This window comes from Mustela nivalis, assembly GCF_964662115.1.
Source record: "Mustela nivalis genome assembly, chromosome: 11".
In the NCBI taxonomy this organism is placed as follows: Eukaryota; Metazoa; Chordata; class Mammalia; order Carnivora; family Mustelidae; genus Mustela; species Mustela nivalis.
In genome coordinates, this window is record NC_139030.1 from 106779118 (window position 1) to 106807044 (window position 27927).

The window sequence follows — 27927 nt, forward strand, 5'->3', positions numbered from 1 at the left end:
AAACAAATAATAATAATAATAAAACAAAAGACTTTATGTAGGCACAAATGCCAAGATTTATTGGACCAAATTATCCTAGTACTCACCCAAAGGAAAGCTCACACAGAACTCTTAGGACTTTTTCTTAGAAGAAATGATGTCTTAGATAAACACTTCTCTTCCATTTTGTCCTCCTGGTCTCAGGGCTTTTGGCCGGAGTAAATTTTCACTTCTTGGCCTGGAACTGTTGCTTGGAGGCTTTCTTAGTACTGATTCTCTTCACATCCAGTCTTTTTCTCTGTATGTTACCATGATCCCATTTGCTAGGTACCCATGAACCTGGGCCTACCAGGTAGTTAGTTATTCATGGTCAGGTTCCTGAGTCCTTTAACTACCCTGGATGGAGGTTCACTGAAGATGAACACTTTTCTGTAAATTGCCAGGGCACTGAAATTATCAAAAACTTGATAGACAGGGTACCAAGGAGCAAAGTTGTTAGAAACTAGAGATGAAGAAGGGGTGGAACGAAGGGCGAGCCTGTATTGTTTCTGTGTAAGACACACTTCCCTATTGTTTGATTAAATCTGGCCCGGGCTTCAGCTAGTTGCTGAACCCTTTAAAATCCGAATCCCTAAGCAAAAATAAAATAACAAGAGTAACTGCTAGGCTATTTCTAAATTGTTATCGGGAAGATGGCTGGCTACATGTGGGATGACTGCTGAATAGACCTGTTGGATATTATTTGCTGCCAGATATTCAGGGTTTATATTAAACTGTGCCTTAATTTAAAATTATTGGACAGCATTCAAGTTGGAAGCTAGACAAAGTTTTTCTTAGAACTTTCTGCATCTCTAATCGTTTTAAAGACCTTCTACCACTATACAATTAACTGTATCTATTTCATTTACTTTTTTTATTCTTTAAAAAAAACAAAAACCTTTGTTCTCTTCAAAAATCAAAGTTGGAAACCACTCTAGCAAGAGAAGTAAGAGTTGGGTGCTCCACTATCTGAGCCACCCAGGCGTCCCCATATTAGTCCCTTTAAGTAATTTATTAGTTAAATTTAATTAGTTAAAAATTTTCTTTATTAGAGGGTAAGAGAGAAGCAGACCCCCCCGCCCCCCCCCCCCCGAGCAGGGAACCTGGGAACTTGATGCAGGGCTCAGTGCCAGGACCATCATGACCTGAGCCGAAGGCAGATGCTTAACCGACTGAGCCACCCAGACACCCCTAAATCCCTTTTACATAGGCTATTTCTGCCAGGGTGTATTCTATGTTGTTATATACACATTCTAGTTTATTAATTGGTCTACCAGTTCTTTGACTCTTCACTTTCATTTTTATAGTCTTTGCCATGAATTCAGTATTAGGGTAAGTTATGCTTGTGGGGAAAAATTACTGGGTATTTCTATTGAAGGAAATTTAACCATAACCCCTGTCCATGAGGTAGATGTCAGCAATTTCGTCATTTTATTGATGAAGACACTGAAGTGAAAGGAGGGCCACTTGCTCAGAGTTATTTAGCTGGGGGGTGGCAGGGGTGGGGGGTCGAGCCTTGGTCTGACTAACTCTGTACCATATTGTTGACTAATAATTAGGATTTGATTTTTTGGGCTTAAGTCTTCTAGCATCTTATCCAAATAAATCATTAGCTATTAATCTTTCAGGTAAGACAGCAAAGACAGATCTTCGCTTTGTACTTACTCTTTGTTGTCATCTGATCTGCTTCTGTCTAGCCTCGTTTCCACAAAAGTTTAAGTTTTTCCGTGCATCTATTTGATTGTAATTTCCTCTTGCTCAGCAGTGTTAGAGGAAATCAGCATATAAACAGTCCTTACATCAAGTAACCCAATACCTTTATTACAATGATATGAAATATTTTTCATTATTTCTTCATTAATTTTACAGTGTTTTCCACCTGGGTAACAGGGTGGTGAAGAATTCCTCAAGCGTGGCTGCAAAACAATGAAGCCATGTTTGTGTGAATATGGTGCCAAAGCAATTAACTAAGAGCTCCAATGCCAGTCACGCCTTTCTTTCTTCCCCCAAATGAGATCCCCAAACTGTCTGGAACAACTTTCTCAATTAATCTATGTGTTGATATTTCTTTGTATAGGCAGTTCAACAGTCAAATATTGTTTTCCTTTTCATATCATTTATTAATTAAAAAATGGCTCTTTCTTTTTTGAAACCAGTACCTAGTTTGTCAGAAACTGCATGGTTGCATTTTTCCTGATACGTAATTACCCTGAGAAACAAAGCTGTTGTCAGATGCAAATTACATTTAATCCCTTTGAGTTCTAACAAGCACGTCAGTAGTTTACATCTAAGGAAAAGTTTAGGCTCAGAAGACAGCTACACAGGTTTTGTCTCATGCATTAAGTCAAATGTCCTATACATTAAAAATTACAAGTAGAATTTCGGGAAGTCATGGAATTGTCTTCCTTTAAAAAAAAAATTCTCGGGGCGCCTGGGTGGCTCAGTGGGTTAAGCCGCTGCCTTCGGCTCAGGTCATGATCCCACAGTCCTGGGATCGAGCCCCGCATCGGGCTCTCTGCTCAGCAGGGAGCCTGCTTCTTCCTCTCTCTCTCTCTCTGCCTGCCTCTCTGCCTGCTTTTCATCTCTCTCTGTCAAATAAATAAATAAAAAATCTTAAAAAAAAATTCTCATTGGGATAAATACTGTTAATGCCATTGTTATTATATATATAATTTTGCTTTTGAGTGGAGCCTCGAAAATCCTGGCAAAGAGGCACTAGGAATTGGTGCAAACCTAATGTTCTAATAGCTTTTAACAATCAGCAGTCCAGTAAAATAGTTCATCGAAAGACCTTTTAAATTAACCAGTGTGTGTGGTGTGTGTGTGTGTGTTCATGCACGTGTGTGTGTATGTGTGTTTGTGTGTGTGTGTGTGTGTGTGTGTGTGTGTCTGTGTGTTGGTTGTCTTGGCAGGGAAAAATTTTTAGCCAAACCAGTGATTAATCCAGATTCTCCTGTTTTCTTTGATCCTGTTTGCCTCAACAGTTCATAGACAAAGGGTACAAAACATCACACTGACTTGATGAGATGTTAACCCCCATTACTGATCCTGTACCTGAGATCATAGCATTACAAATAACCCCCTATGTTTATCTAAACCTGAGTAATCTTAAGAGAATGTTAGAAATTGAATGTTTTAACTATGAAGTTCAGAAGAGTAATTTGAGTGTATGAGACTGAATTATAATTTGCTGTATAATATGGCAGCAGAGGTTGGCTTATTATAAACTAGCTTTAATAGTAGTTGTGACAAATGTGACTTTCAGCGAAGATTGTATGCTTTAAATCAGAAATAATGCAGAATAGACCTTATCTTATGAAGGATAGAATTGTATTGTGACTATGAGTAAAATATGGAAATATGTACCACAATTCCACAGTTCTTTTCAATGAGCAAAAACCATTTAGATGGTTATTTCTAGAACTATCCTATTTTGTTCAGTAATTGTTTTTGGTCCATGTTGTCCAACATAAAATTTTCAGTGAATTTAAAGTGTAAAAATTCATCAAAATCATTAAAAAATGGAAAACAAAGAATAAAAAATGCTTTTAAAACATAAATATACATAATTAATCTATACTGCTTTTTGTGGGCATAGAGAGGAGAAAAAGCAGTAAATGTTTGTTTAAGAAAGGGAGATTAAAAAAGGGAGGTTGTCTATTAATTTCCTACTCCAGTTGCTGTGGAACACTACATAGCCCAGAACGACTGCATAGAACCCTTGCTGTATAAAGAGGAAAATCCAGGTAATCCTAGTGGATTGATGCATCTAGCCTCCATCTTTGAACATTATCCTTATCTCTTGTGACTTTCTTACCCGAGATCTATGCTCTGAAAATGCCCGTCCTCGGATACCATAGCTGTGAGGATATCGGCAGCTGACCGTGTTTTATAAATTGGATGTGGAATCAGAGATTGGCAACATTAGGATATGGCCTTGCATGGGGAGGTGGCAAGCATAATGATGAAGGTATCATAGTTCTCTGAACGGCAGTGACCGACAATCTGAACTCCAGTCCCAGATGTAGTGATGCTGACTGAGGCACGGATGTCTCGGGCAGAGATGTTGTACATGAGCATGGTATGCACAGATGTAGGGGTAATTTCAGAACCGTTCACCAGTTCTCCCAGAGAGTCCATGAGCTAGCTAATGTCATTTAATAAGGGTTTTTTTTGTTGTTTTATTTATTTATTATTATTATTATTTTTTTATGGGAACCAGCCATATTGGGTTTTCTTTTTGATAAGAACTAGAATTGATTCACTTCCCTCAGCTCTACCTAAGACTAATAGAACTTGCCCTGGAAGTTAATGAATTCATTTCCCACTTCTCATCCTCTCGAATGTTGCTTCTACTACAGCATGTCTTAGGCCAGGATACGTGGGAAGCAAACTCTGAGATAGAGATGAGCAGGCAGGATAGAGACTAGACTTTACTTTCTGAAATGGAGATGTGGATATAAGATATTCATTAGGGGACACTGTGAGGATTAATAGCTGTGGAAAGAAAGGGAAGGAAACAAGATTGAGCAAAGAGCTTGGCTGGGGTACAGTTTCAAAGAAGACTCCAGTGAGCCCCATGTAAAAAGATGGGAAACTTGAATGGTTCTCAGAATGGTCTTCCATGTTGATCAGCCCTGGGGACTGAGCTGCTCTGGAAAGGGGGCTGACCTTGGGCAAGGTGATTCCTTTTACATAGAGCAATTATAATGAGGATTGATGGCTAAGGAATTCCACAGTTTAAAAAAAAAAAAAAGAAAGGAATTCCAGCAGTTGAAAGCATACATCCTTCAGGATAGAGTGTTTGCTATGTAGCTCATATGTTTTTATTATTACTTCTTTCCACAGCTATTGTCCCTTAAGACTGAGGACTCTGTTTCATGGAAGAATTCTCATAGTGGTAAAGCTTATAATACTTAACACTTGAGCTCCGATGCTGGGCTGCCTGGGTTTCAGTCATGGCTTTAATTCCTACTTGGTACCTCTGCTTCTTAAATAATTTTTTTCATTGAATTTCCATTTATTGTTTATTTATTTATTTAAATTATTATTTTAAAAATTATTGGTTTCAGGGGTACAGGTCTATGATTCATCAGTCTTTATTTGATTTCATTTTTTTTTTAATGTAATGTATTATTTGCTTCGGGGGTACAGGTCTGTGATTCATTAGTCTTACACAATACCCAGCACTCACCACAGCACACCTTTTGATTCCCTTATCTTTGGAGATGTGCTGCCTCTGAGGCTACAGAAGTTGTTGCCCGTGTTCTCCTCTGGGATTTAGATGGATTCCTGTCTCACATTTAGGTCTGTCATCCATTTTGAGTCTATTTTTGTGTCTGGTGTAAAGAAATGGTCCAGTTTCATTCTTCTGCATGTGGCTGTCCAATTTTCCCAACACCATTTGTTGAAAAGACCGTCTTTTTTTCCACTGGACATTCTTTCCTGCTTTGTTGAAGATTAGTTGATCGTAGACTTGAGGGTCCATTTCTGCACTCTCTATTTTGTTCCACTGGTTTATGTGTCTGTTTTTGTGCCAGTGCCACACTGTCTAGATGATGATAGCTTTGTAATAGAGCTTGAAGTCCAGAATTGTGATGCCACCAACTTTGGCTTTCTTTTTCAACATTCCTTTGACTATTTGTGGTCTTTTCTGGTTCCATACAAATTTTAGGATTATTTGTTCCAGTTCTATGAAAAGGAAGTTGATGGTAAAATGGAGGTAATACTCCCCTAGTCAGTGATTGTGAGTTAATCTATGTAAAAGGAGTAAAGTTGTTTGTTTGTTTGTTTGTTTTTTGTGCATGGCACAACGCTCAATTACGTTAGCTGAAATTTCCTTTTGGGTGCCTAGAATCTGAAAGACTGTGTAGCACTTATTTGGCATTTTATTCTCATTTTGTAGAATGAGTACATTATGCAACATGACTTAAAGACCCTGATGGCATTGCCTGTCCTGAAATATCTCTCCCTTTCAGAGAGGTACTTGTTGAAATGAAAAAGATTTACAAGGAGTGCAGTAAGTATATTCGATCCATGTAGTATCTTATCATGTAAGCCAGGAGAAATTAATCACAATACGTTTTCAGGCTCCTGAGTTAATAGGGCAGTTTTGATAAAGTGAAAGGGGGGGAGAAAGAATATACAAGGAAGCATGGTACTAGTAGAAATACTCTGGCGTAAACATACAGAGGCCAGTGGGAAATCTCCAACCCCAAGGAAGGCAGAGATTTTGGTCAAGGACCTCCTGTTATCGGATCAGGAATTCATCAGGAATTCCCTGACAATAGTGGACATGGTATCTGGCACTTGCTAATTATTGAAAAAATAACCACACAGTTTCCTGGGGCTGGAGAGGATATTTTTTTTAGGATTTACAAGGTGTATGCTTTCTAAACATTCACTGCTGTCTAATTAGAAAGTGATTTATAAAATCTTTTTGGTGAGACACTAATTAAAACTAGGAGGGTGGCCTGACTTTCCTTTTCTTTTTTAAAGGCACAAATGACCAGTGATTTTTTAGGGAGGGGGGCACAAGGTAGTATTTTCTGATAAGATGCTCTGTGAGATACTGTTGATAGCTCTTTTTTGTTTCTCTTTTCAAACTTGATGGAAAATGTGAAATGTTTATATTGCAGAGCAAACATCCATGCCTATAATTTGTGATGCTATTATGTTTCCAAAAGAGGAAAATGTTTTTCTCTGGGACTTTGGGGCACTCTATTAGGTAGGACATGAGGAAGGGTCAGTATAATATGGTGACATGAGGGAGGGGTCATTGTTCTCAAAAAACGCTATACTCATAATATTTTCCTCTCTACTTCCTGAGAATCTTCATCACCTCAAACAAAGGAAATTAAACACATGAGGAAAAGAGTATTTTGTTGTTGTTGAGTTTCTGATCTAATAATCATTTCAACACCTGCAGGGTCCCAACACAATGCAAGATGTTTCACTCAGGCCATATTCTTTTAGAAATGTAAGCAGTTATTAAGAATAAAACCATCTGAGAAAAGTGTGAAAACTTCCCAGAAGAAAGTACTTACAATTACCCTCTGGGGTAGATGTTATCCTGACATTACAGAGGAAAACACTGAGGCTCAGTGATACGAAAGCAATTGTTTGAGCTCATTTGACCTCCACTTCTCCTTATCGCTAAGTATACTGTCTTTACTTATTTCAGATCGTAGGTTAAAACCCTATCCACGGAGCACTGGGTGTTGTATGCAAACAATGAATCATGGAACACTGCATCAAAAACTAATGATGTACTGTATGGTGACTAACACAACAACAACAACAACAACATAATAATAATAATAATAAAAAACCCAAAAACAAAATGAACAAAACCTATCCATGATTTACCATGAGGGGATTTAACAGAAGCAGCTCCAGATTTTCCCAACTGCTGGCCAAAACACTGAGACATTTCTGATCGTGATGTTTTAGAGTCTGTCACAAGGTGAACTTGAGAGGGACTTTTATATGGGCACCATCTCTACTTCCTTCTGGGTTTCTTAAGAATTGTCCTTACATGTCCCAGATCAGAATCATGAATCATGTAGGGTACTCGTTTAAAGTACAGATTCCTAATTACAGGTCAATTATATCTCAATGAAATGGGGGGGGGAGTGAAGAAAAAAATAGGTTTTGGAAAAATAATAAAATACAGATTTTGGGGTCCCATTACAGACCTCCTGGTTAGAATTTATGGAGGTGGAAATTTGCATCTCTGACATGCACTGTAAGTGATTTTTACTAACTTGAGAAGCACTGTTTTAGCCCTGGCTCTTAAGGAGAGGTAGGGTGCTTCACAGTATTTGTTGGGGGAAAAAGTAATCAAAGTGAGGTCTTTGATTAATGGCTCTGGGAAAGAGAATGAGAAACATATCTAAAAATACTACCTTAGAATTGGAAAGGTTGATGGGTGAGAACAATAAGTTATTAAAAACCAAGAATAATTTAAGAACTAATTTTACAGATAATTGATAATGAAATGATCTGATAATAGTGCAAGTAGAGTACATAAGGGTGAGTTTTGAAGAAGCTATAATTAAGAGGATTAAGGAGACCAGCTGAAAAAGAATTAAAGAAATCAAGATAAATTATAACTGAGCAGGAACAAGAAATATACTTCCTGGAGGTAAGGCAGTTTTAAAAAAGGAGCATTAGGTACTAGATTTATCTGAAAATCTGTAATTGAGATTGGAATAATGACACTTCAGCCTTACACAGACACTTAGATGAAACATAGATGAAGTCTTTCTTGGGAGGTTTATGTGTTACCTGGATTTGAAGGGCTCTCTCTTGCTTTATACAGAAACAGTAAATATACATTTTCATGCTAGAGATTATTTTCAAGTGTTGAACTAAAAAACCTTGATAACACTTCTACAATTATAATTGTAGAATTATAATTATAATTATAGAATTATAATTTCATATGCAAAATACAATTTAAATATAATATGCAACTTTAAATAGAATTTCCATTCTTTTATGTTGAAAAAGAAAGCCGAAGTTGGTGGCATCACAATTTCAGACTTCAGCTCTATTACAAAGCTGTCATCATCAAGATAGTATGGTACTGGCACAAAAACAGACACATAGATCAATGGAACAGAATAGAGAGCCCAGAAATAGACCTTCAACTCTATGGTCAACTAATCTTTGACAAAGCAGGAAATAATGTAGGAAAAAAAAAACAGTCTCTTCAACAAATGGTGTTGGGAAAATTGGATAGCTACATGCAGAAAAAAGAAACTGGCCCATTTCCTTATACCACACACACAAAAAGAGACTCAAAATGAATGAAAGACCTTCATGTGTGACAGAAATCCATCCAAATCCTTGAGGATAACACAGGCAGAAACGTCTTTGACCTCAGCCACAGCAGCTTCTTCCTACAAACATCGCCAAAGACAAGGGAAGCAAGGGCAAAAATGAACTTTTGGGATTTCATCAAGATCAAAAGCTTTTGCACAGCAAAGGAAACAGTCAACAAAACCAAAAGACAACTGACAGAGAAGATATTTGCAAATGACATATCAGATATAGGGCTAGTATCCAAAATATATAAAGAACTTATCAAACTCAACACCCAAGGAACCAATCAAGAAATTGGCAGAGGACATGAACACACATTCTGCAAAGACATCCAGATGACCAACAGACACATGAAAAAAATGCTCAACACCACTTAGCCTCAAGGAAATACAAGTCAAAACCACAATGAGATACCTCACACCAATCAGAATGGCTAAAATTAACAAGCCAGGAAACGACAGATATTGGAGAGGATGCAGAGAAAGGGGAACCCTCCTACACTGTTGGTGGGAATGCAAACTGGTGCAGCCACTCTGGAAAACAGCGTGGAGGTTCCTCAAAAAGTTGTCGATAGAGCTACCCTACGACCCAGCAATCGCACTACTGGGTATTTACTCTAAAGATACAAATGTAGTGATCTGAAGAGGCACGTGCACCTGAATGTTTATAGCAGCAATGTCCGTAATAGCCCAACTATGGAAAGAACCTACATGTCTATCAACAGATGAATGGATAAAGAAGAGATGATGTGTATATACAACAGGATAATCCTATGCAGCCATTTGCAACGGTGTGGCTGGAACTAGAGGGTATCATGCTTAGCGAAATAAGTCAATCAGAGAAAGACAACTATCCTATGATCTGCCTGATATGAGGAATCTGAGAGGCAGAGTAGGGAGTTTGGAGTAGAGAGGAAAAAATGAAACAAGATGGGACTGGGAGGTGAACAAACCATAAGAGACTCTTAATCTCACAAAACAAACTGAGGGTTGCTGGGGGAAGGGGGTGTGTGGAGAGGGAGGTTGAGTTATGGACATTGGGGAGGGTATGTGATATGGTGAGTGCTGTGAAGTGTGTAAGCCTGACGATTCACAGACCTGTACCTCTGGGGCAAATAATACATTATATGTTAATAAAAATAATTAAAAAAGAAGAATTTCCATTTTTCTGATAGGAAACAGTATTGCTTACTTTTCATTGAATAATTATATTTAATGTATCAAATAACTTGACTAAGTATATGTGATAACTTATGTAGTGTTACATATTAGTTTCCAGATGTTTGAATCACTTTTTGTCTGATGTAAATAATATTTGACTTGGAAATCAATATAATATATAATAATAAATTTATGAACATATTTTTAGATTTTATATTCTAGTCCACTATTTTTTACCAATATTGGTTATTTGTATTCACTGATTTTTAGAATAAAATATGCATTCTGATAATGCACATTCCCTTCCCCATAAACTTAGCTATTCTTTTTAATTGAAGATTTTGAGATAATGTTCAATTCACATGTAAGAATTTCAGGAGGTCCCTGTCTACTTTTCCCAATGGTAATTATTTCCTAAATCATAGTATATCATACTAGGATATTGACATTGATATAATTCATCAGTCTTATTCAGATTTCTCGAGTTTCATTTGTGCTCATGTGTGTGTCTAAACAGTTTTATCACATGTGTAGGTTTGTGTATCCACCAGTGCAGTAAGGACACTGAGCAGTTCCATCTCCGCAAGGACCCTTCATGTTGCTTTTTTGGTAAACACACCCATCTCCCTCCAGTTCGCTGTCTCTCTCTACACATATATATATTTATATGTTCTGTATATAATTTATATATTTATATATTCTGAGGCATTTATATTTCTAGTGAAGTTGAAGATTGTTTGAGCAAATCACAACCCGTAAAACAAAAAGTGGGAACTCTGATTGTAATTGCTTTAAACATTAAAATACTAGTTTTTGGAGGATCGACAGGTCTGCGTCCTTAATCTTTCCATCTGTGTCAATGCCCTCCAGTCAGAGACCACCAGCAACAACCTATAGCTGAGTAAGTTGGGTTTATTCTTCTTGGCAGCAAAGAAGAACACATATACTGGGGAATGACAGGGTGTCTCAGATTGTTAAAAATAATCTATTATAGGATTTAGGCTTGTGTGAGAGGTTTGAAGAAGGTTCAAGGAAATAGGGCTTTGTTCTGCATTGGATGCTCTAAGGAAGTAGGGGCAATTCTATAATTGGGGCGGAATAATAGATCTCATCCAGAAGGAAGGAAGAAGGAAGGGAGTCTAGAGTTAATTGGTAAAGAAGCAGCAGACACTCATATTAACCAGAATGGAGGATGTTTAGTCAGTTTTGTTCTTTGGACATATTCATGTTTGTCTGTGTTCAGACATGATTAGGTCATGACGGTAGTAATCTTATTTTTGTATTTATTCATCACGGTCATAGGTAGCCTTGTTTGCTGGTGTAATTCTACAAAATTCTGTATCTCCAACAGGAGGACGAGAACATGTGATGATCAGCTCAGCTTCTCCAGGACTGCTTTTCTCTTTCTCATCAGGAACATGGTAAGACTTTCCATTTGTTCAGATGTTGTTATACCTACTTTAGTAACACTTTATAGTTTTTAAATATTGTTCTTCATTGATATATTTATTTCTAAATATCTTTTGGGTTTTGTCATTATCAAAAAAAAAGATTTTAGGGGCGCCTGGGTGGCTCAGTGGGTTAAGCTGCTGCCTTCGACTCAGGTCATGATCTCAGGGTCCTGGGATCGAGCCCCGCATCGGGCTCTCTGCTCAGCAGGGAGCCTGCTTCCTCCTCTCTCTCTGCCTGCCTCTCTGCCTACTTGTGATCTCTGTCTGTCAAATAAATGAATAAAATCTTTAAAAAAAAGATTTTATTCCTTATTTTTATTCACCAGTATTGATTGCTCAAATAAAGAAAACTCTTGGGTGTTGTGCATTTATGTCATGTTTTCTAACTCAGTGAAGTCTTTCATTAGTTTTGTTTTTGAAAATTTCATATCTTGGATTTTCTCTCCTCTTAACAGGATAATTTTGTCTCTTTCACTACTTATGCTGGTTATTTAATTTCCTTAGATATTTGCTTTTGCATTTGTTAAAACTTTCCAGGCACTATTTAATATTAATAGTGAAAACATTCGTTTCTGTCTTTAACTGGAAAGATTTTAGTGTTTCTTTACTATAATATGTACTGTTGGGTTGTGGTAAGGTAGTCTATATTATATCTACATAGTTTGTTTTTGTTAATATTTTATTTAGTGCTTTTACTGGAAATTATTATTGAATTTCATCGAATATCTTATAATCATCTATCAATATGGTTTTTTATTTTTCTTCTGTTAATATGCAGAAGTAATGGACTTCCTGATAGACTTCTTGATAATGCATCCTCTTGCATTCCTGGAATAAGCCCTTGGTCCTATACTTTCATTTTGATTTGTTTCTGCATTGTACTCACTAATATCTTGTGCAGCATATTGTGTATGTTACCAGAGAGCTTTTAGAAAATATTCAGTCTCTAGGGAAATAGCAAAGATCTTGGCTAAATAGCCAAAGAAAAAGTAAGAAAAAAACCTTCAAATGTGGTAGTCAGAAAAATGTGCACACACACCCAAACACAGAGTGCAACCTATACCATTCTTTTCCTAGGCTTGTCAGGAAATAAAAGCACTCCGTTTCCCACCACTGATGGTGATATGTAAAAGAAGTCACTCTTGCACACACCAGGAACAGTGAGTGTAGCACTGCAGTTGGAGAACATCGTCTTCTGGCTATATCTATTAAAATAAAGATACACACACTTTTGTTTAACAGTTTAAATTTCATTGAATCCAACATACAGATAAATAAGAGCATAATTATTTAATAAAAGATATGGAAGTATCTTGAGTAAAGAAAAAGGAAAGGAAAGTGGTTGGGGCGAAGAGAATGCCTGTGAAAGGGGGTGGCTTTACAAATGGTGGGTGTCTCATTGTGGAATATTACGCTGTCAGTAAAAGCAGTGAGTTAGTTCTCCATTAATTAACCTGGAGAGAGTTCCAGCATGTGTTTTGGATGACCAAAATGGGGTGCAGAAAGGTTATGGTTGTAACTTTAATTCATAGAAAAGCAGGTAGCCACATGTGTGTATGGGGTTATGTACATATACTGTATCCTGTATTTTAAATATCTTCTTAATAGTCAATGAAAAACAAATTGAAATATATCTTTACTCTAAATATTGTTTTCTTTTTTTGTATCCGAATAAAATGCTTTCTTTCCATGTAGATACAAAACTCGGCGATTTTATCTGAGAATATATGGTAGCTTTTAATGCATAATGTGTCTGTATACTTGTTTATAAAGGACAGTATGAAAAGTAGCAGCACAGAAAACAAGAACAAGGGATGCCTACATGACTCAGTCCGCAAAGCGTCTGCCTTTGGCTCAGATTGTGATCTTAGGGTTCTTGGATCGAGTCCTGCATTGGGTTCCTTGCTCAGCGGAGAGCCTGCTTCTCCTGCTGCTTGCCGCTCCCCCTGCTTGTGTGCTTGTGTGCTCCCTCTCTCTGACAAATAAATAACTAAAATCTAAAACAAAACGAAACCCAACCCAACCCTAACCCCAACCCAAATCCAAACCAAAAACCAAAACCTTGAGGGGCCTGGCCTTCAGAATAATAGTTAGATAGTACAATTATAAAACCATTTATGTGACTGTTTGATGTCTCCATTTCCCAAGATTTAAAATATGAACAATTTTAATACTTCAAGACAGAATGTAAATTCTGTGATTCAGCATTAAAAAACAAGTTTATCTTTAAGTGAAGGTTTCTATAGAAACATGAAGTACATCTCAACATATCAACATGTATCTAAAATTGAGGATCAAGTAGAGTAAGCAGAAGCCGTACTGTACAACATGCCTCTTAATGATTTATCATAATAAGTGTCATGCTAGCCAAGAGAAGGTGAGCTGACGGGGGACTCTTCTCCAATCCTATTTCTGTCACAGCTGGAGGTGCGTGGTTTCCTTGTTCTTCTGAAGGAATTACTTCTACATGGTGAGCTCCTGCAACAAGAGTTAAATATGAAATGGCTTTGCTTTTTAAGTATTAATAATTCAATCATATGTAAAAGGAACTTAGTAATGCATAGTATAATTAAAGAAGTCAGAGCTTCTAAGAGCTCAAGATCTTCTTGGAGATTTACTCAGATGTTATCATCTTTACATGATGACAGTCCTTAGGAACAAGTGTTTATGTTGACAGGGAAATTCTTCTCAAAGTGAAAATATTTGTATCTGTAAGCTAATTAGTTTTTTAAATTTATGTGATCTAAAACAGCTAGCTGATTTTTTCCAATAAATTGTATATTTTGATGCAGTGTGTGTTAGGCTTTCTTTCTCTTGTGCCTTCCTTCCTAACCCCCTTCTTCCTTTTTTCTTCCCCCGCTTCCTTCCATCCTTCCTCTGTCCTCTTTTCTTCCTTCTCCTTCCTTCTGTTCATTCTACCGTCACAAGTTGTATAAACATTAACTGAGAAGGGGGTGGTGTTTACTTCCCTCCTAGGTTCCTATAGAAAAATAGCTTTAAAGACTTAATTTCTGTTTTGCTTAGGCAAACTTACTAACCTTGAGAAAATCTGGCTTCAATATTGGGGGGAGGGGAAGCAAGTTTACGGAACACCTACAAACATCTACATGGTATCGCTAAATATCTGCCCTGTGCCAATCAACTAGTGTTCTCCTGCTATTACTAAGTACAGTTTAAAACTGTTTCTGTCAATTGGTTACTGAAGATTTCGATGGGATGGGTAGCTAGGGGAAAAATAAGGAGGTGGGAGATAGGTACTTTAAAAAAGGCACAAAAAGGAAAACAAACAAACAACAACAACAACAAAATATATATATATAGAGAGAGAGATTTAGTCCTTTACTTATTAACAAATATTTATTGAATGCCAGGGAGTTCCTCCAGGTGCTGGAGATTCAGCTGCGGTAAAAGAGAAAATGTCCCCGGAGCTTATTTGTTAGTTGAGATCTCCCCAGGTAAAGAATGAAAACAGCCCTCAGAAATTATCTTGAATGTGCTTCCAGAAAGGATATTACCCCATGGGAAATAAAGACTTCCCAATAAAATAATGCAACACTGAAGTTTCATTGTCACCAATGCCTTAGATACCTAATATCAGAAAGGAAAGTGTAATAGAACTGAGGAAGGAAACTGTATCTAGAGATCCATCCTTTAATATAATCTCTCCCAGATTATTCAAAGCCACCCCTGTTTTAGTAAGCATGAAGGACCTCTGGCAATGTGAATTATTTAAATATACAAAGGTGTTGATTGTATTCTTGTTTTTCTATCTCTGCAAACAGATGAACATCAAATATCTGATAGAAACAGGCTCATACACATTTTTACTTTAAATAATGCATTAGAGTAGAAAGCACTTATGAAGAAACAGCCAAGGCAAGCTGAGATTTTTATTTCTAAAAGACTGAGGGATAAACATGTCTTCTTAAGAAATGGTATTTGAGGTGCGTCTGGGTGGCTCAGTGGGTTAAAGCCTCTGCCTTCAGCTCCGGTCATGATCCCAGGGTCCTGGGATCGAGCCCCACGTTGGGGTCTCTGCTCCGTGGGGAGCCTGCTTCCTCCTCTCTCTCTGCCTGCCTCTCTGCCTACTTGTGATCTCTCTCTCTCTCTGCCAAATAAATAAAATCTTAAAAAAAAAAAAAAGAAAGAAAGAAACAGGATTTGAGCATTGTACCAATAAAAGAATATGGATCAGGAATTATCACAACATTAAAATTCAGATGATAAAGGCAGAATTAACATTAGTTTTGTATTAATATAGTGAGTTTCTATAATAAAATTCTTTAGAATGGTCACATGGCAGATAATTCAATATTTATTTACTGGTATATTTTATATTTACTTGGATCATAAATAAATGTCTGAAATTGAGTCACATGCTCTCTCTAAGACTCCATGTACATATAGAATTCATCTTTCTAGGTTATTTACTCACTGCATTTTGTCCAGCTGCCTACTGCTTGCTTGCCACAAACTCCATTTGTGAGAAGATTCCAATCCAATAATACATGAGTAAGTGCAACAAAGTATAAAAACAGTAGAAAGTACTGCAGATGACAGAAGATGGTGGTACACATTGTTAACAGTTTTGGACCCAGTGATCCGACGGGAGAGTACTGGGGAAACCTTTATGGAGTGGAGTCTTGGAACTTTCCAGATGGGACTGAAGTACAGCATTTGTACGGCACAGTAAGCAGCGGCAACAGGACTGGAGCTGGGGAGGTGCATACGGGGCTTGGGGGGAGACTAGTCTCCCCAGTGATAGACCTTTTGCAGGCGGTAGTGAGAGAAAAGTCAGGATGGATTCAGACTTCTCGGGAGGCCCGAATAGCAAGATAAGAAAGGCAAATTTCTTTTAAGTGGCAATGAGCAGCTTTGACTATCCCAGAGTATTAGGTCAAAGCAAAAGAATCTGGCACGGGGGAGTCTGGGTGGCTTTTGTTTAAGCGTCTGTCTTTGGCTCAGGTCATGATCCCGGAGTCCCAGCATTGAGCCCCACATCAGGCTTCCTGCTCCGTGGAGAGTCTGCTTCCCCACGCCCCCCCCCCCCCCCGCTTCCCTGTGTGCGCACACACTCTCTCAAATAAATAAAATAAAAAAAAAATATTCTGGCAGGAGACTCCATGAGTGATTGGAAATACAAGGTATTTAGGATATACCGTATACACACACAGCTTAAGAAGAAAGAATACTGAAAAGCGAGTTTTCTCAACAAACTAAAATGTTACTTGGGCTATGGAGGAGCAAAAATTTGGAGGGAAAGTAAAAAGAAGTTCATTGAATTACATTGCGGAAGAGGCTCTGTCTCCATTTTCTTGAGCCAAGTGCCTTTCATGCGGTAACATTCCCTAAACTGGTTTCTGGAATATGCGAGTAGCAGGTACCTGTGACCTACTTCCTTGGAAGAGCTGTTCTGGCAGGGAGGGTTCGAAAGAATAAGTAACTATGTGGTGCTTCTGTGAAGATAAGGATCTTAGACAGTTTCCTCCAGTTTCCTGGACTTCAGCTTGGTTTGAAGTAGGAGAATAAAACTATATACCTCAGAGAAGCAGGGAATTAATTGTGGCAAGGAGTTCTGCGTTGCAAAAAGAAATGACGTAGTAGCAACTGAAATGCCTGAGAACAAGGTACCATGTGAGGTGAAATGATGATCAAGGACCAGATGGGCATTTCTTACTCTGGACACTTCTGCCGTGCTTATATTTTCTTCGTCTTGCATGCAAATGCAACAAATTGTGTGTGTGTCTCTGTGTGTGTGATGCAAGAGGTCGAGAAGTGTGAGGTGAAATATGTATCTGTTAATATAGACTAAGAATCTCATCAAAGGAGGGATGGCTATACTAGAGGTATGGCTGTACTAGAAAAATAATATCTAGATAAATAATATCTGGATAAAAAAGATAATAGTATCTTTTCCCTATATATCATTTGATTATGAGTTCTGGCTTTTTTTTTTTTTTTTTTTTTTGGTGACTGGTAATAAGTACTCAGTAAGTGAATGAGGACCTATATTTTCTGTCATCCACTTTAGGCGACCGTACTTGCTAAAAAATAGTAGAAAGTTATGGGATCCCTGTACTTAGTTGGGTGCATAGGTCTGTTTTATTCTAAGTGGAGGAAACTACCTTATGTCATCCCTAAACTTGCACCTCACTATGCCTAGTCCATTATTTTTTAGTGCACAGCATATTTTCCCTTGAAAATCCTGCTGAGTTGAAAACCTATAGTTACTTGGATTTTTTTTCAATGTATAAAAATGAATAGAAATTTCTTTAATATATATAAAATTAACAGATTTTTAGTTAACATTTAATGACTAAGGCAGGCATATTAACCTGTCTCCATAGCCACATATTGAAAATACACAACCTTTCAGGGTATAAAACATTTGAATATATAGTTCAGCCTTACACTTGGAAATATATGATTATTTTAAGCATTCTACAATGTTGACCAGAGATGGAAAAATTGATGTCTTCATTCTTAACAGTCGGTAGTTTTCACAGCAGGATCCCATGCTAATGGAGCCTTGACTTGCACAGTGACGTGGAAACCAATAACTCTGTGCTGAGGCTATAATATATGGGCGATTTATATATGTAAGTGTGCATTCAAGTGTAGGCATATTTACATAAATATGGAATATTATTTAAGTGTATTTTGGAACATGTGAAAGCAAATACAGATTTATTTCTATTAGTTTTAACATTATATTTAATTTAAAGATATAACATTTTGATGTTTTTTCTGGTTTTAGAATTAGTATTTATGGCAGGAGAATTGGAAAAGTGGAGAAATATATAAGATACAAATAACCATAATCTCATGATCCAAATGCTTTGTTGTATTTCTTATGGTCTATTTTCAATGCAGAAACATTGATCTGGCCAGAGTTGGATGTAGACAAAACCCTTCAAAATTTCATTTTTCTATTTTGTTTAAGCTCTAGCCCACATAATGCAAGGAATGAGTTTGTCTTCAAAACTAATTGGGGCGCCTGGGTGGCTCAGTGGGTTGAGGCCTCTGCCTTCAACTTAGGTCATGATCCCAGGATCCTGGGATCGAGCCCCGCATCGGGCTCTCTGCTTGGCAGGGAGCCTGCTTCACTTCCTCTCTCTCTCTCTGCCTGCCCCTCTGCCTACTTGTGATCTGTCAAATAAGTAAAAAATCTTTAAAAAAAAAAAAACTAATTGGGGAGGGTATGTGCTTTGGTGAGTGCTGTGAAGTGTGTAAACCTGGTGATTCACAGACCTGTACCCCTGGGGATAAAAATATATGTTTATAAAAAATAAAAAATTAAAAATAAAATAAAATAAAATAAGGTTTATGCCTAATAACAGGGGAAACAAACAAACAAACAAAAAAACCACTAATTGGTCTTTTACTAGTCTCCATTTCCCCTCATATCTCACTCCAGATTCAGACCTTCTATGCAAGTAAATCTGCCTCAGAAATTATTATACTTCGTAGTGCGGTTTTATATACAGTTACTATATAGACGGTTTTTGTTCTGATAGAGCACTCACCCGTTTTTCTTAAAAACGAATGCAGTGGGCACCCGGGTGGCTGAGTCAGTTAAGTGCCTGCCTTTGGCTCGGGTCATGATCCCAGTTCAGAGTAGTACCTTCCTGTTCCTCTGTGGGGCTCCCCGCTCAGTGGGGAGTCTGCTGCTCCCTCTGCCTCGGCCCCTACCCCCTGCTTGTGCAGTCTCTCTCTTGCTTGCTATTTCTCTCACAAATAAATTAAATCTTTAAAAAAATAAAAAAAAATGAATGCAGCATTACAAAACCTAAATCCCAGAAATAGATCCATAGCGGTGTTTTTCTCTCTCCAGTCTGATGTTTGCTTCTTATAGCACACGTAATATTGGTAAGCTTTTATGATTTATAAATATCTAGAGGTTTCCCTGACTTCTGTGTCAAGAAAAGCACCTCACATACAGTGGCACTTACTAAATATGAATTGATTGTGTCACCTTGTTGGGATATAGGTAGAGTGATTGTTGGTGTCTTTTATGGGCCTTGAGTTCATCACCAGTTGATGTACTACAGACTGTGTGATGCAGATCCGCTGAGTATGTAATACTGTTGTAGCTATGGCTATTTTATGAAATTCTTTATGAATTTCCCCCATTTTTATTTATGACTGTGTTCCATGTGGTCTGTTACCCTTTTATTCCTCATCCAAAAATCAGAAAGAGTATTTCTACTGAGATTTGCCATTGGTATGCATAAGCAACTGTGTTGCTTGAAACTATTTCTTTCAGTTAATGCAACATTGAATTGTAGAAGTTCCTAGAGTGAAATAAAATGGCTCTTCTTGAGGCTGACAAAAATACCCCGAGGCACTGTGCTTATTTAAATAGTGTTCTTCAGCAAAGGTTGCTCCATCAACAATTAGTGTCTTCTTCATAACTCCTAAATTATTCATTAATGCAAATCCAAAATCTAATCACTTTATTCTCCAGCAACGTTGAAAGAAGAAAATTAATGGTATTTATTAAAAAAAAAAAAAGTCCTCTAGTTCTTTTACTCTTAATGTGTTTGAATAATGATAAATATAATTTTGATATGCAAGGTTTCTATTGCAATTTAGTTTTTTGAATAACAAAAGAAAGATGAAGACAGGATTTTCACTGGGTTCTTTTACTTTTCAGAACGTCTTGAACTGACAAACTGCATCTCTTGTACATACGAATTTCTCTTTGCTGGCAGCAAAATTTCTGCTAATAATTTCATATATATTCTACACTTGTACATTGAATAGTTTATGGTGTATGTTTAACCTGCACGTCTCTTCTTTTCCTGCCACAGAGCTTCCTAAACAGAATAAAAATAAGGCTGCAGGTCTCTACTTCTTACTTTAGAAATATGACTACCACCTCAGGGCATTTTCTCCAAGCTTACCTTCTGGCCAGTGCTATACCTTTTGGGTCATTGGTTTCTTTCGGGGAGGAAGAAGAATCAGACACTGATGGTGGTTTTAACTCTATAAAACTCTGTGTGTGTGTGTGTGTGTGTGTGTGTGTGTTGAAAGTCTTATAAAAAGTCTGTTTAAAAGCTTATCATGTTCACCTTGGTCTTCTTGGTCTGAAGCTTAAAAGCAGTTTTACAGTGTTTCTGTGCTAATTGCATACAGATATTTGGCAGTTTTTATGATTATTCTTTTTTGTCAAGTCTTCTTCCTGCTGTCTTACTGCTTTTATTTTCCTTTAATTATGATTCCAAAATCATGCAGTTTCGTCTTGTCCTATAGCATATTTTCCTATAAGCTATGTTGAAATCTTTTATGGAAGGATGTGGAGTATAAATGAAAACATATAGGCAGAAATTCATATGTTGCATATCCTGTGACCCTCTGCTGCGCTGGCAGAGTGATAACTATTAGGGCCAGCTGGTAGATTTTTTCATTCAGTAGGAGGAAACGGTGAGTTAAGAGTAAATGAGACAAAACAAATTTCTCTACTTCTCACATACAGAGAGTATGCATTATTCAGATGTGGGAGAGAAAATTTCAGTTAAAGGTGAAGTAACACAGGTAATGAGTAACAAGAGTACTTCTTGATATCTTGTCATCTGTGTATAGTCAAGGCAAGGAAGTCTTTATACTTTAACCATACAGATTACAAGAAGAGACGATAGTGTGATTGTAACACTTATGTGAATTATTCCTGGTCCTGTGGCTCAGGCCTAGGCAGTTTGAGAATTACACTTCAGCTGCCCTGGTGCTTGGCTCAGGAATAGGTACATGACCTATCCAGAACCAATGAGAATCAATTTGTGTAGGAGACCCAGTATTGGCAGAAGCAAGACCCGCCTCTGCACAATTCAGTAAAATGAGTAATAATTTCCTTGTCCAGAGTTTGAGCAGTAAACATTTATTGACTTTCTGTTTAAAAAGAGAAAATGCATCAGATCAGGGTCACTGGGATACTCACAATGACTTAGTAATTCAGTAAAGCATTCTCTACTGCCTACTTGATGCAATGTTTGGGGAAAGTAATCAGGGACCTCAGGCATGTCCATGCAAATCATGGATTATATAATCTTTAAAGAGGCAATTTACGCAGTCTACAAGGTGAACAACAGCATGCCCCAGGATTTGTGAATTTTATGACTTGCACAAAAGCCAGGTCTAAATGATTTACTTTAAAACTTAAATAAAACTTACTCTAATGATTGGTTTAATTTTTTATGTGAAAATACAACTCGGTGGGGAAAGTCAGGTCATATGAAATGACATTGTACTGACATTTTAACAGAAAGAAATCGAGAATCTTCTTTTTAAAAAAATATTTGAATTTCCATGTTTTTATAAAAGAAGTTAGTCTTTTGAAGTATATACACTCAATTTGAACAGTGTAGATGAATTCTCAGCCCTTTCAGAGAGAGTGGTGAAGTTTTGAGATTTGACAAGAAAGGAATTTTTAATAGTGAATTGTAGCTAAAAATAGATTTGTGTTAAAACAATTTTTATTGACCATTTCAGGGCCTAAAAAAATACATTAAGCTCTTAATTGCATATGGCGTTTGTCAGTAAAGGGTTGGAGCGTAATTGTTAGTGAGCTTTCAGAAGTGTTTCTTGGAGATAATGTTTGAATAATCTATTGCCCAAATTTGAATAATTTATGCATGAACCAGTGTAGAGTTATAATTGCAATTATAATGTTCAGTTCAGTAGCAACGAGCCGCATTTGAAGTTGGTGCCGATTGCAGTGTATAGCTTAGGTTCTGCTTTTCATTTCATTTTTAACAAAGGATTCTGAGTAGGGGGGGATGGTTCAGAGCTTGACAAAAGTTCCCAAGTGAAGTTTCAAAGAGTGTCTTTCTAAAGATTTTTATTTCATTTTATGATTTTTTTTTAAACAAAGTCTAAAATCCAATCTTGCTTGCTTCTGTGCCATAGAGATAAAGCAAGGGACTGAAGTGCCCCTGGTTGGACAGAAAGGACTTTTTTACTTTTATTCTGAAGGAGCAGCTGCTCTCATCAATAATTTCCCGAAGCGATCGTCCTGGAGTGTAAACAATATTTTATACGGATGACAGTGGAACAGAATATGTTATTGCTGAAATTTGTGCGCTTCACTGTGGAGAATGGATTAACCCTGCGTAACACAGCATCAAATACATTCTATTTTCTGAATTTAATGAAAGGGTTAAGAGTTTTTACATAATGGAAGTTTGACTCCAAAAGAAACAATGTAGTAGTTTTACTTTCACAAATATGAAAACATTTCGTGGCTCAGTGGGTTAAGCTGCTGCCTTTGGCTCAAGTCATGATCTTAGGGTCCTGGGATCGTGTCCCGCATCGGGCTCTCTGCTCAACAGGGAGCCTGCTTCCTCCTCTCTCTCTCTCTCTGCCTGCCTCTCTGCCTACTTGTGATCTCTCTCTGTCAAATTAAAAAAAAAAAATAGGAAAAAATTTCATTTCACAGCATTTTCTAAGCAATTAATACTACTAATCTTAGTATTTTGCCAGCCAATTCAAATTAATTTTGTAATGTGATGTTAAGTTTTTGCTTTCTTCAAAAATTTGAAAAATGCTACTGAAGGGTGGGCCATTTTAGAGGATGAATTCTCTTTACTTAAACATTTGTCAATCGGTTATGAATTACTTTTATTTCTTCTGAACTCAATGAAAAAATTTATTTAAAAAGACTTTGACTAGTTTGATCAAAATTAAAAGCTTTAGCTATCTTTGGAGACCAAGCATGTCCACAAAAATCATTTGTTGCTAGAAACTTTGAGATTTATTTTTATTCTTATAGTCTAGTATTTATAGCTTTCTTCCTCCAAATTTTGTCTACTTTGTCTGAATATAAGATATTTCTTAATTTTACCACTCACATCACAGATACTCTCAAATGGGTACAGATACTCTCAACTGAGAAATAGAAAATCAGTCGCAAAGGCTGGATTGTGTAATTCTTGTGTCTCATTTATTATAATCTACATTGAGTTGTAGATGAACAGACTTAACCATTGGAAAAGGGAACTTGAACTCATTCAGTTCTGTCACCTGCTTCTAAGTGGGGCAAAACAATATAGACATATTGTAGACATGATTCAGTAAAAAATCTTAAAATCAGATAAAATTATACAGCCTTTTAAAATAACTTTTTTTCTCGGGACGCCTGGGTGGCTCAGTTGGTTGGACGACTGCCTTCGGCTCAGGTCATGATCCCGGAGTCCCAGGATCGAGTCCCGCATCGGGCTCCCAGCTGCATGGGGAGTCTTCTCCCTCTGACCTTCTCCTCGCTCATGCTCTCTCTCACTGTCTCTCTCTCAAATAAATAAATAAAATCTTTAAAAATAAATAAATAAAATAAATTTTTTCCTCTTTTCATAAACTGTGTACTCAGGAATATAATTTACTTCTGCTATCATGTAGATCAATTCTCATTTGCTACTTTCTAATTTCTAAATTTATTTTTGAGAGCTTCAAAAGAGTATTAAAGATGAGCTACTTAAATATGAAGCCTCCTATTAAGATTATTGAGAAATTAAAAAAAAATCAAAAGTATAACTGAAGATCTATTTTTTCAATATTTTGTTGAGTTAAAATAAATTTTTATTTTTAGACATCTTCCAAAGAAGGTGAATATTGTGTTTTTACTTATTTTGACTTTTCTTTTCAAATAATGAAAAAAGAGACAAGATTTAGTTATCACAATTATACCTTATTAAGTTTCAGAACTAATGTGTAGTTTGAAGTATAGATAATGATTACATTTATATGAAAATATGCACTGAAAAATTCAAATTCAGTTGATAAAATTTATTTTTAAATTTGTTTAAAATGATCAGCAGAGATGAATCTCTTTGACCATCATAACTTACAACTGACTAATTATAAGTGGCACAAGGTAGGTTTTATAAAGAAATAATTTTGATGAAACAACATAATGTAATCAACATTACAAGATGAAATGCTTTACCTATTTAAGAGAAACTTGCTTTTCACATTTAATAGAGGGGTAGTGGAGAGGAAGGAGCATGAACCTTGAATGAATTTGGTCTATTCTGTCACTAGTACGTATTGTGGACTTGGGCAGGTCACTTGGGAACGTTCATTTCCTCTTCAGGAACAAGTAGATACTTTAAAAGATGACAGAGTTTTTTTTTTGTTGTTGTTGTTTGTTTGTTTGTTTTTAACATGTAAAGAATGTAGAATAGGACCTGGCACATGGTTAACGCTCTGTAGTAGTTGATATTATTTACGATTTATGTGTAAGTAGATACCATTTATTTTAGGTGAATTTATTTTTTAAGTAGTGCTCTCTACTTGGTAACATTTTCAGAAATACCAATTTTGATAAAATTTTATAAAAATCTGTAATCTTTAGATCTTTCATGACTTTGGTTAGTTCTTTTTTTCCCCCAATGACTTTGAATCAGTCAGGTATTCCTTTGTAAAATACCATTTCATGATTGGGAGTACAAAAGGGAAGAAAGCACTTTCTATCAAGAGATTTATATATACATACATTCATTTATTTTTATTTATTAATTATTATAGAGTATCCACAATGAAACAGTTATATGCAGGGTAAATACATGTACATATATTCTAACTATATTGTATTATATATAATTAAACATATCTAATATATCTCTAGTATATGATTAGGACTCTCTCTATGTCTATACATAGTTTGAACTATAGCTATCTATCTATTTATTTATAATTTAAATCCTCTGAAAAGGTTTGTGTGGTTTTCATATGATTTTATTATAATAGAGGAAGTAGGAGCATGAACTGGATAAGGTTAACTAATATATGATAACACAGGTTTCTCTACATTGAAACACCTGCTTTTCCCCCAAAATACCATATTTTTCATAGATGGTGAATTTAGGTCTGTGATGTGTGCTATACGTAAGGATGACTTAGTGTGGTAAAACCAAAATGTCAAGAAAGTTAGAGTTTGCATTTATGTTAAATGACTCAAATATCAACCTAAAATAAATAGCAAATGACCTCAATAAATAACAGCTGACAGTGTTTTATTGTTTATTAATAATCTTGAGGTTATCAGGTTTCTGAGTTAATCTTTGATAGCCATTTTATATTTTAAATCTATATTACAATGATCGAATGCATTGGATCATTTAGGAATGCTTGAAGAGTGCTTTAACAACATCTGGTGAAGAGGAAGTAGGCCATTCTATATGAATTACTTGTTACTAAGGGACAGTTTATTAATGTGTTTGCAATTCTATGGGTTAAGCAAATAAAAAATGTCATCTAAATTATTTGTAAAATAGTATGTCATTCCTTAAAGGGTCTTCCCTTCTTAATTCAAGGATTTTTCAGATCTACCTGGTGAATTTATAGGCTTATGTCTGTAACAGATCATTCATAGAATGATATTATAAGGATATTTTAAGTATTTCTCTTATGCAGTGATGTTTTTTTTTCCTCGAAGATGTTCTAATTGACATTTCTGTCAGGACTCCAAAAAAGACTAGAAAACACAACTTCCTGAAGTACTGTCTTTTTTCATTTAGTTCCAGGTAGAATTAAGTACCATTAAGCTTTTTTGTTGTATGCCTTTAAAAATTTCCTTTGAAGATGATAAATATATTAGCCGAGAAATTACTTGATTGAAAAATGCTAGGCAATACATAGATGTAATCCTAAAGCATATTTATATTAATACATGTTGTTTTCCTAAAATAGGACATTGTCCATTGTGATTTTAAAATGGGTTTTTCTGAATTGTATCTGCTTCTGAGATATGTAATTGTTTTGCATTAATTTATGTCTTACATTTTAGCGGAACATTCACACATGTGCCTCTTGTATAAAATAGGTTAATGGTAATCAACTGCTATTATCCCCAAATGGAGGAAATCTGTGTAATGATTAAAAACACGAGAGTTAGGGTCAGCCACTTTCTAGATCCATGACCTTCACCAAGGGACTGACTTGCCTTTTCTAAAGACTCAGTTTATCATCTGTGAAATGAGATTCCTGATGACTATGTGCTCAATTATTCAGTAAATGTTAGTGATTTTTATGAAAAATCAAATGTAACATTTCCTTAAACATCATTGCAGGAGATATAAACAGCTGATTTTCTAACTCTCAATTCCTAATGTCACTGTTACCGACCAAGTGAACCGCTATAGTATAGTATTTAATCTTAATACAAGAACTTTGGTGTAAACTTTTATAAAAAACCTCATAAAGTAGTTTCTTTACAACTGTGCATAATATTTACATAGTTCTGTTCACACAGGGATCCAGAACTGCATATCTACAGAACTATTAGGGTCTCAATTGAGAATGTCTAAAAAGATTTTAGCAACAGGTGCAAAACAGCTGCAGTTCTATTTCAATAATGAAAGTGGATGGATTTATTCACTGTGGGCTTTCTTTTATGCATTCTGAACTGACACTAACATTTAGGACACAAAGGAAATTAAATAATCAAAAATCACATTTTCTTGGGTGAAGAAAATTTGAGCATTGAGAATTATTTGGCATATGCAATAATAATTAAATGTCAAAGCCCAGTTTATTCTTTAAGATCACTCTGGATTGCAATATCAGCATTAGCAATGAGCAGTAGGATGAATATGTGCCAAAATGTACGAATTAGCTTCTTTAATAACAAACACTGCTTTGTGTAAAATCTGATTTATATACTACTTAAAATTTTTTTATTCCATACAAGTTGGAGAGGTTGACTGGTTTTCATATTGATACTATTGATGTTTTTGTCATTTTTGATTTTTTTTTTTAAACTGTTTCTTGGTTTTAAAAGATGCTCCAGACGTGAGGTTTTGTTTAATTTGCCTCCATATGAGATATAGTTAGAGTGAATTGCAGAAGTATGGGCAGAGAGTATGTGTTAAAGCTTCTGGAAAGTAGAGAAGCTGTAAGAAGTAAAAGGAAAGAGTTGCCTACAGAGTGTTCAGTATAATGCAAGCCACGGAATGGCTTCGATAACTTCTAGGTTGCAAATTTTGTGGGCTTAAGATGGACACTGGACTCAATCATAACATAGGAACTGGAAAGACCTTCCTTTCTGGGAGATGAAATATAATCATCAGTTTTAGACAAAGTGCACTTCAGTTGCTGCTGGGGTACCCAAGAGGGATTTCAGTGTGGTGTGGCTCTTCTGTCTGTTTTCCATGCAGCCAATGAGTCTGTGTTTTGTCTCATGCATCATTCATGTCAAATATCCTCAAGTCATTTCTCATTAAAAGCCCATGCCCTTGCTTCACATTTGTAAGATTCTCTATTTTCTCTCCTAGGATAGTAATTGTGCTTTCAATTCTGGATCTTGCTGCGTCATTAGCCCTGCTTCCTTTGGTGTAGCTCTGCTTATTGCTCGTATTTCATAAGGCTAAGTACCAGGGATGTCTCTGTTTTTGTGGATGTGTCGTTTCACTCCTCCTGAGAATGGGCTTGCCACGGGCATTTGGGAGAGGAAATAGTTCTGTAGCGTGGGCCTGGCC

General features: G+C 36.3%; 1 protein-coding gene across 3 annotated transcripts in view; it reads left to right on the forward strand.

Annotated features, from left to right (window-relative positions):
• The window catches only part of LOC309843543 (uncharacterized protein), a 367442-nt gene that overhangs the window by 257794 nt on the left and 81721 nt on the right, over positions 1–27927 (forward strand). For 2 of the 3 annotated variants that reach the window (XM_082689073.1, XM_082689074.1), the window contains exon 4: positions 11359–11428. In XM_082689073.1, the coding sequence (XP_082545199.1) occupies positions 11359–11428 (70 nt within the window). Of the gene's footprint in view, positions 1–11358; positions 11431–27927 lie in introns of those variants that run through there. The other variant, XR_014300199.1, reaches the window with a different exon arrangement.